This window comes from Hemibagrus wyckioides, linkage group LG07 (genome assembly GCF_019097595.1).
Source record: "Hemibagrus wyckioides isolate EC202008001 linkage group LG07, SWU_Hwy_1.0, whole genome shotgun sequence".
In the NCBI taxonomy this organism is placed as follows: Eukaryota; Metazoa; Chordata; class Actinopteri; order Siluriformes; family Bagridae; genus Hemibagrus; species Hemibagrus wyckioides.
The window spans coordinates 24,279,746-24,289,900 of NC_080716.1; the positions used below are offsets into that span (position 1 = coordinate 24,279,746).

Genomic DNA, 10,155 nt, shown 5'->3' on the forward strand with positions numbered 1-10,155 from the left:
TGAGGAGCAGGACAGAGGAAGACATTCACATCTGGAGTGATGTACACATCTGTATTAACATCACAGCAGCTGGGGGTTTGCTATGTGAGCACAGTGTGATGTAGAAAATGAAAGTGCTGTGTGTTTACAGTGCTGGGGCTCTCCAGCTGTGTATGTGTGTGTGTGTGTATGTGTGTGTGTGTGTGTGTGTGTGTCGGAGCGCTGTACCTTTCAGGATAGTCTGCTGCTGCTTGGCTGAGCAGATGAGGCGACTGATGCCCTCGATCACCTGACTCTTCGAGTCCACCTCCTTCTCTTTTGGCTTCTTCCCCAGGAAAATGGTTGGCACTGGAGAATGAGAGAAGGGATCTGGTGAAGTGGGGAAAGCCACTGCAGCTGACTGGATTAGATAAACTCCTGCTCTGACTCACCTTTCTTGTTCTTCTCTTTGGTGACCACGGTCATGGACATGGTGTTGACGGGGGCGTGGGGTTCGCTGGCGCTGGCTCCAGGCAGACGGCTGACCTGCAGGGACCTGAAGGCGCTCTTCAGAGTGTTCTTACAGGCCGTGTCTCTCCTCTCGCCCTCACGCCGCTTCTCGGCCAGAGACGCCAGCCAGTAGTCCACCTGCAGACCGATAGCGTCCACGCCGTGAGACATGCTGGGGCTCCTGGGACAGAGACAGCAAAAGAGATGGACAGGTTAATCCTCTGGTGTCCCTCTTAAATATGTGCCCATTAACCTGCATACTTAACACACTGCAATGTTTTACCAAGAAGAAACCACAAAGTGAAACAGATTCATGTGAGAAAAAGTAAGTAAAAAGCATTAGCTCATATGTTACACATCATTAGCATCTATTAACATTAGCTGAGTTTATGACCCTAAGTTTATTTCTCTATTTTGAGCCAAATCCAGCTCCTTATTTCTAAAACATTACTACCAAAAACCCATGATATCTTTTATTCCAAAGATTTGTCATGTCTAGCCATGCTTTTCTGATACTCGTGTGTTAAACTGTGGGGTTTGTCTTTTGTTTAAAGCGGCCATTTGAAAGATTCACTGCACACACCATCCAAGACTGGGGATTGAAGGTCTCTCTCACACACACACACACACACTATTTCTTACTCTCGCTCGCAAACACATGCACACACTCACTCACCCCTGTACAGCTAAAACAGCACCCATAGAAGGTGAGGAAGGGGGTGTGGCTGTCTCTTTAAGACTGGCTGGGGATCCGTGAGTGGGCGGAGACGTAGAGGGAACAGCCAAATTCACAGACACACCCTCTTCAGCATCACCTGAAAGCCATAATAGACAACAATACAGATTTCAGTTCATTGTATAGCCTTTGTATATCATTGTATATCTGTTAATAATAATAATAAAACAAAATGAAGCTATAAAAATGACAAACCTGTAGACGCCTGCCCCGGCTCAATCAGCCCCACTTTCACAACCTGTAGACAGGTTTCAGAGTCAGTAACACTGTACGAGTCAGTCAATCAGTATCATCCTATCAGCTAAAGCACAGGTAATGATGACTTACGCCGATAAAAGGGATGAACTTCTGATAGGAATCTTCCTCCCGCCTGACACACAGAGAAATCAGATCACTCCATAAAACCATTAAACAAACATCACTGAGAAAAAATAACTGCAGCTGCAGTGAGAGATCAAATATTTGCTTAAATGGCGTATTAGCTTTGTTTACAGAGCAGCCTGTTTCTTCTTCTTCCTCTAAAAGGTAAGTGTGTAAGAGACGCAGTGATGAAGCTTCACTCACGTCCTGTGTTTGCAGGTCAGCATGGCCTCAGCGATGGGGAGCTGGTGGGTCAGAGACGCTCCGCTGATGTACTGGGCGATACGACCCCCTACGTCCAACATGTCTACACACACATACGGTTAGTTTGACCTTCAGCAATCCTTCATGTCTGTCACTAATCAGTCACACAATCAGACACATGTCTTCCACAACATTAATAATAATAAATAAAAAATAAATAAAAATATGTAAATAATAATAATAATAATAATAATAATAATAATAAATGTTAATATTTTTTAATGTGGCTGTGTGTTTTGTAAAGGAATTAAAAACAAAAATCAGCAAAAGGAAAGATGCACAAAATTTTGGCAAAATAATCTTCAAATAATTCTAAGAGAAAATAATTCTAAAAATAAATGTAACCATAAAATAAATAATCAATAAGTAATTTAATACCAATTTAAATGAATGAATAAATGAATGAATACACAAACAAGTAAATATTTATCCGCAATAAACAAATAAAAAATCCAAATAAATAAAAAATTCCTCCGAAATAAATGATGAATGAATGAATAAATAAATAAATAGACAGATAAATAAATAAACAGTTTGCTTATAAAAATGTCAAATAATACAGCAAATATAAAGCATGGGAAACACAAAAAAGTCACTAGAACAACCACTGCTTTTGTGTTTTGTTCTTGAAACTGAAAGTTATCCTGGGGTCGATGATTTCATGCGTCTCTGAGCAGGACTGAGTGAAATGAGAGTTGCAGAGAACAGCAGAGAATTTGGGGTACGGGTGAGGAAAGATGAGGTACGTTCGACTGTTAATAATCTGGATCCACGAGAGGGATCATCTGAAATCTCGGTGACCCTTTATGAGCTCAGGAGTTCACTGAAGCGTGGGGTGAGACTTTTATTCCGGCGTGTACACACACGAAAGCGAGGCGCACATCAGGTTGCTTTGAGGCTGAAAATTATGTTCAGATCAATCAAACTATCTTCATCTATTTATAAGTCTTTGAGAGTGAGCGCTATGAAGGAGCTGATGTTCCACACAGAAGTTCAGATGTTCACAGGAATTCACTGTTATTGCTGCATTGTGGGATATCACAGCAGAGGTCATGTGTTATAGTCACTTCTAAAGAACAGGAAGTGCTCACTGTGGCCTGATGTCTGGGGTTTACATCAGAGCCTCTGTATTTGTGACCAAGTCAGCAGGTTGTCAGGTGTCTGCCTTTATACCTGAGTCTAACATGAACATGGCAGCATGGAGGCAGAGAAGGAAGAGAGAAGTCGTCAATCACTTGCTGAAACTCTGATCCATTGTGTCTAAGCTTGAGGGGAAAAAAAACCTGACCGCCAATCTCCTAGCTTGGACATTCATTGAGTTCTTGAACTTGTGGACATCTCGGTTACAACGTGGTGCGTGTTGAAATGATTCAAGGACAGCGCAGTAAAATATATATTTTCATTAGTTTGGATAAGAAAAGTTCCAAGCTGTAATCATGACACTCATCTCGTAATTACGACATTTCTGTTCATTTTCCAGCTTGAAGGCAGCAATAAAACACGCTTGAGTGAGCAGTTCAGACATTTCCCTGCATCCTGATAACAGCTTTAGCTTTGTATGATGACTGATATGATTTCAGCTCTCTGATTTTTCTCCACGGTAAAAGACGAGTCAAGGAAAAGCACTGGATTTACATAGCAACCATTTTTACCAGTGCACCGGTGTTCCAGTCTGCTGGCTGAATGGAAAATCGACTTATTTTCAATCAGTTTAAACAAATGAATGATTTTCAGGCTGTGAGTCTGATAGAAAATGAGTCTTGGCTTTCAGTGTGTTTGTAACCTTACACAGAATTTTAGAGGTTGAAGATAAACACCTTCAGATTTTAGCTGCTGATGAACGAACACCAGGAGCGTCTCAGAGAGCGGAAATGGGTTCGATATCAGCATTTAATTTCAAGATAGAAACATTTGTGTGGTTTTTTGGAACTTTTCTATGAATATATTGCCCTTAGTAAGCTACGTAAAAACAGAAATACTACAATCCTGAGTGTCTACTTTCATATGAGCTTCATATTAAACACCGGTGTGGAGACTTACATGACAAGAGACACTAAATGTTGAACAAGAACACAACAAAACAGCTAAAAGAGAATATAGAACATGCTACATATCAGACATGTCCTGTGTATTACTCAAACTTTCCATTGTTGATTATCCTCACCTCATTAGCTGGTTAACTAACAAACACAGCCCATGCAAAGCATCATGGGACATCAGAAAATTCTACACTCTGGAAAATATTGTGTGTGTGTGTGTGTATGTACCTGACTGTGGAGGTTCTGGGCGACTAAACAGCTCTCTCCACGCTCCATCCAGGAAAACTGAACTGTAGCGGTTGTCAAGGGCACCCAGGTGCTTAGCAACAGGGTGGGAACCTGAACAGATGGAAGGAAAAGAACAGAAGGACGAAAACAGGGGAAAAAAAAAAGTCACGTTCAATCCAAATTCATCAGCGTATGAAGATGTCGGTGAGATCCTGTGAATATGATGTTACAGTATGACTGAGTGACAGTGTTATTAAATGTAATGTTGTGTAGCGTGAGGGCATTAATGAGGAGCGGTGAGAAACAAGAAGAAATAAAATGGATACAGCATCCAGGAAGAACCTGAACAAATCTGACTGTAAAACCGTGACGTAGTCGGTGGTGTTCACTCACCCAGAGGAACCACCAGGAAGCGCATGTGGTTCAGCCAATCAGACGTCTTATTAGCCAACTGACTGACGAAGAACTGCAGGATCGCTCCCAGATAACTCTGAGCTCCGACTACTGCTACCTTCACCGGCCGCGGCATGGACGAGTTACAGTTACAGCTACAGAGAGAGAGAGACAGACAGAGAGAGAGAGAGACAGAGAGAGAGAGAGAGAGAGAGAGAGAGAGAGAGAGAGAGAGAGAGAATGATATTTGGATAGACACTCTAAAAGAAACTGAAACAAAAATTGTATGAAGTTTTGTGTAAAGAACTCACAACTTCTGGATGCGTGTCAGTACTGCTGAGAGAACAGCCTGAATCTCTGCTGATGAACACGTACACACCACCGGCTGCTTCTGAACCTGTAACTGCTCTGCTACATACTGCACACACACAGAGTCAGAAACAAACACAGATACACACATATAAACACACACACAGACACACACACACACACACAGATAGACACACACACACACACACACAGATAGACACACACACACACAGATAGACACACACACACACACACACAGATAGACACACACAGACACACACACAGATAGACACACACACACACACAGACACTCTTAATTAAGTGAGCATATCAAAGTGTCATACTTGTAACACACACCTAGGACACACTTCCATGACATACACACCGAGGACAAGGTGGCACATGCTACTGGGTCATGGACACCCGACATGCCTAGAACATGAACACACACACTCTTACCTGGCCTTGCCAATCGGTGCAATTAACAAGGATGAGGCTCTCCGGTAACGCCGCATCAGACAACAAAATCTGATTCAACTGATCATACACAGCTTTCCTGAGGACCTACACACACACACACACAGGCTATAAGAGTCGGCTCAATATTAATAATTCAGGTTGAATCTGCGGAACAAGTACAAAGAGTGCATTAGGATTTCTTTCTTTAGCGTCTGAGAATCGACTCATTCTCAGAAATGAAACAGTGTGACAAGCAGGATGTGAAGGACGTGTTCATGAGGGTGTGTGTCCAGCACAGGAGCTCAGAACGGCAGGACAGGGTTGAGATTGTGGGTCAGACTATAGTTTCTGCTCCGTGTTGTCTATGAAGCCGGAACTGCTGGAGGGGCGGAGCTTGTGCTACTGGACATCACTGATTGGTCGAACACAAGCTTCACAGAATGACTAAGCCTCTGACTGATACTGGACACTGGGGTGTGTGTGTGTGTGTGTGTGTGTGTGTGTGTGTGTGTGTACCTGTGTACTGTGTCCTAGTTCAGGTGACCTCTCACTGTCTGAGCTGTTGGTTCGTTCACTCAGCGGTTTAGAGAGCTGCCGCTCTTTCATTGGAGTGCTGCGTTTCTGCCGGGGTGTGTGTGTCCCGTCCAACCTACACACACACACACAAATGAATTACACATGCAAGTAAATGAAGTTGTCTTTATCTCTGATTTCTCTGAGGCCTTACAGCATGCTGAGGTGTGTATATACTGATTGTTGTTGTGACTTGAGTCACAACAGGGGGGTGTTATACTTCTGTATCAGGGTTTCTGCTAGGATTTTTTCTTTTTGTATTTTTTTTACAAATTTTAGCAGGCAAAACCTGATAATTAATAATGGAAACACTGGTCTGTATGAGTCTATGTTCTTATTTCAACCTGTTTTAAGGACTAATAATAAGAATATAAAAGATGATGATGAAATGGCCTTTCTGAAAGCAAAAAACTAATCAAATAAATAAATAAATAAATAAAATAATAATAATAATAATAATAGATTTAGAATATTTTACAATTTAGAAAAATGTGTTTGTGTGTGTGTGTGTGAGCAGACCTGGGAGAAGGCATGGTTTGTCCCTCACTCTTGCTGCTCTTCAGTGGTGTACGTGGTTTTTCAGCCACAGACACAGTAATGGAAGGTGCCACCTCCGGGAACAGCTCCTGATCATTTACCTCCTACACACACACACACACACACACACACACACCCACCCACACGGTCATTTATTATTGATTATTCATGTTTTAATAAGACTGAGAACAAAGAAATGTGCAAGATAAGTGCAAGAAATGTGTGTGTGTGTTTTTTTTATGTAGTTGAGCTTCTCACCGAAATGTCCGGCTCGGTCGTCGTCTCGTCCAGGTTGCGGCTGCGTGAGTGTTTCATCTTGTCAGATGGAGGCTGCTCCCCCTGCTGGACAAAGACAGTAACTGTGCTCAACACTGCCGGTCTACACACTGAGCTGTTCCACGTTACACACGTACACCCTGAAACCACCTACACCACAGCTTTCCAAACCTGCTCCTACTATTCATTTTAACACAAATCACATCAACTCAAGACGAATTAATACAGCTGCTTAGCAGAATGTTTTAGAGCAGACTAAGGAGCAAAATGGGCATGCTATAAGTGCACACTGCAGGAGTGAGGGAAAAAACCATTTAATCTACACAATCTCAGTTTCCAATAAACAACATGGGAGCTTGGCTTTTCTACATTTCGCACACTAAGCGTTGTCGATGAACTGTTGCCAAGGAGACGCCACTATCAATCAGGAGGAAAATAAGGGTCTGTAGTTAAAGATACATCATTTTCCGAGAAACATGATGTTTCAGACAAAACGTCGCCATCAACTGTGCCCTTCAGTTGTTTCCTGTTCCTCTAGAAACTTTGCATCCTTAACTATAAACTCTTGATTGACGGCTGCGTTTCCTTGGCAACAGCTTCACAGTGCTTGTGCTAGAAAAGCCAAGCACTTACATTGTAACCCAACACAATGTCAGTATGGAAACAATAGTTTGTTCAATTTAAATAAAATTTTAGGCATGTATTCAAGGAAACATTCTTGATTTTAGGTGCGTGTTCGTGGAAACATCTAAACTTCTTCTCAGCTTTTTTTTTAAGAAAGGCTTCTTACTCTCATCCTGTATCACCCCTCACACACTCACCGGGCTGAAGGGGTCTCTGGTCAGACTTCCTTTGCTGTTCAGGCTGCCGATTTCCGTCTGAGAGCTGGACTGCGACATTCCCTCGAAGAACGGCCTACACACACACACACACACACACACACACACACACAACACCATGGTAAATCATCTCTACACCTCCTTCTGATCAACAGCCTTAAAACTCCATCATGGCCTTGATGTGTTCGTTTCTATTCGTGGACGGACGCGTGAGCGGGCCCGGGCCGAGCGTGCAGATTACAGACGGCTGGCTGAGGCTGTGTTTACGTGCTGGCAGGAGTCTGTGTTTGGATCAGCTGTTAGACTGATTCGGTAATAGAGCAGGCCAGTGTGTTTGGGCTGGAGCGACTTCAGGCTGATTATAAGGATTTCAACCGGCTGAAATAGTGACTGATTACAGTCATCGTGGTAATGATGGAGTGTGTGGGTTGGAGCTACTGGGCCAAAAATTGTTATTCTTATCTCACCACCATGGGGCAGATGTACTCACTCACCCTCTCACCCTTCATCTGTGAGTGTGTGTCCCTGTTTCCGTCTGTTTTCATACATCCTCACTGTTCGATTCCTCGTATCCCACATGACTGTGAGTTTGATATAAATAGTTATGTTTACTGTATATGTCTATAAAGAGTAGCACCATCTGTTTTAGCTCATCAGTTATCTAAAACAAAACAAAACACGCAGAGCAAGAGCTTCCTTCCATATTCACATCAAACCACCTAAATGGGGAAAAAATGTGATTTTAACTGTAGGGAGGCCTTTTCTTCCAGATGAGCTGATTTGAGTGTTTCAGGAGCTGCGGGGACAGTTTTTCGAGTTCATGCTGAATGGTGTGCAAAACAAACACAGAAACATCCAGCCTGCAGCGGTTCTGTGTGAGGGAAGGCCTTGCTGATGAGAGAGTTCAGAGACAGGAAGGCTATGGTTACAGAAAAGCATCCTGGTGGATGGATTCAAACAGCAGGAGATCACATCACGTCAGACGAGAACAGGAATCTGACGCTACACAGGACACAGACTCACCAAAACTGGACAGATAAAGTCAGCGATATATAAATTTGGACATCACCTGGACTTTTACAAGTCTGGTTTTAGTGATCCTGTGCCCTCTACAGCAACATATTCCCGTTTTGGGCTAAAATGAAAGAAACCGGATGTGATCTTTTGCTGTTTGAGTCCATACACAGTCCTCAAAGATTCTTCTGAGATGTTTTTTTCCTGATCATAAGGCTTGTAAAGGATAAGGCATCAGCCTCTGGAGCTAGGGATTGCGGGTTCCCACCTGGGTCAGGTTTCTGGTGAATAACCTCTTCACACAAGGTCAGTGAAGGACAACCACTGTAATCATAGCAGATGCATCTTCACCAAATAATCCCTATGTATTATGTGCTGATCTCACTGTATACTGCATCACTCATCACCTAGTGACAATACAGCCGTATAAATAAATTACAAGCGTTTCTCCTTAGCTCTTTGGGGGATGTAGTAGGTTAGGGTGTTGGACTACTAATCAGAAGGTTGTGAGTTTGAATCTCAGGTCCACCAAGTGGCCACTGCTGGGCCCCTGAACAAGGCCCTTAACCCTCAATTGCTCAGATGTATAAGATGAGATAAAATGCAAGTCGTTCTTAATAAGGGCATCTGCCAAATGCCAGAAATGTAGAGTGTCAACCAGATTTTAGTCCTTTATTACGATTATTATCAGGCAAAAAGAGCAAAAGCACTGACTCTTAAACCCCTACACCGCCTCTCAGTGTGCCACATCATTCACTTCAAAGTACTCGTATAAAAAAATCACTACATGGACTAACACATCTGTCGGATTTGCTCAGGCAGGAAACTCGGCTCATCATACTGAAGGTGAATATTGAGCATGGAGAAGCGGTGTTTAGTTGTTACACTGCTTTTAGATAGACCCTGCTGTATTTCGTTGCCTTGTACCCACATGTGCAGTGACAAAGTTGAATCTAATCTAATCTAATCTAATCTAATCTAATCTGTAACAGAGACTCAAATGTGCCAAGACATTCTTCCTTTTTCTGTTTAACAACAAGCTTACAGTAAGTTTTTCTATCAAATTTCACAACATGTCCTCAAATATTGTACTACTGCTCTGTGAGAATGTTCACACTGTGTATCTGAATTATTTTGCTTCGATTATTTCTATTACTTTTCAATAGTTTTCATCATTGTGAGCTTGCTTGTGCATCAGGGAACGAAAAATATTCTGGACTAGAATCAAGACAGCATTGTGATATAAAATTAATACTGTCCAGTGTGTGTGTGTGTGTGTGTGTGTGAGACCTGAGTTTAGGTTTAGGTGTGCTCAGGATGCTGTCGGTCTCCTCCATCTCTGGACCACTGTCGCTCGGGTTGTACATCTCCAGGCTGTCGTAGAGCTCATCCAGGTCCTCCTCCACCTCCTGGATCTGCTCTCGTGAGACGTGCTCCAACCCGAACCCGACCTGCATGCAGAAACCAACACACACACACCACACACACACACACACACACACACACACACACACACACAGAGGGTCAGAATGCAGCTTTAAAAGCCTCAGCATCTTTGAGCACTAAGAGCAAGTGAAGATGAGACTATGACAGAGACTTTTATGAACAAAAGTATAAAAGCAGGAGTCTGTCAAAACACACGTCTCAGAACGAGTCTATG

At 42.7% G+C, this 10,155-nt stretch overlaps 1 protein-coding gene across 2 annotated transcripts in view; it reads right to left on the bottom strand.

The window, feature by feature from the left end:
* The window catches only part of LOC131355786 (phosphofurin acidic cluster sorting protein 1-like), a 59,532-nt gene that overhangs the window by 5,979 nt on the left and 43,398 nt on the right, over positions 1–10,155 (bottom strand). Inside the window, exons 9-23 of one of the 2 annotated variants that reach the window (XM_058394268.1) lie at positions 9,786–9,946; positions 7,464–7,557; positions 6,625–6,705; positions 6,349–6,470; positions 5,773–5,905; positions 5,257–5,361; positions 4,800–4,906; positions 4,489–4,643; positions 4,096–4,206; positions 1,769–1,871; positions 1,532–1,574; positions 1,400–1,442; positions 1,145–1,283; positions 411–649; positions 208–327 (exon numbers count right to left, since the gene is read on the bottom strand). In XM_058394268.1, coding sequence (XP_058250251.1) covers positions 208–327; positions 411–649; positions 1,145–1,283; positions 1,400–1,442; positions 1,532–1,574; positions 1,769–1,871; positions 4,096–4,206; positions 4,489–4,643; positions 4,800–4,906; positions 5,257–5,361; positions 5,773–5,905; positions 6,349–6,470; positions 6,625–6,705; positions 7,464–7,557; positions 9,786–9,946 — 1,756 coding nt within the window. Of the gene's footprint in view, positions 1–207; positions 328–410; positions 650–1,144; positions 1,284–1,399; positions 1,443–1,531; positions 1,575–1,768; positions 1,872–4,095; positions 4,207–4,488; positions 4,644–4,799; positions 4,907–5,256; positions 5,362–5,772; positions 5,906–6,348; positions 6,471–6,624; positions 6,709–7,463; positions 7,558–9,785; positions 9,947–10,155 lie in introns of both variants that reach the window. The other variant, XM_058394267.1, reaches the window with a different exon arrangement.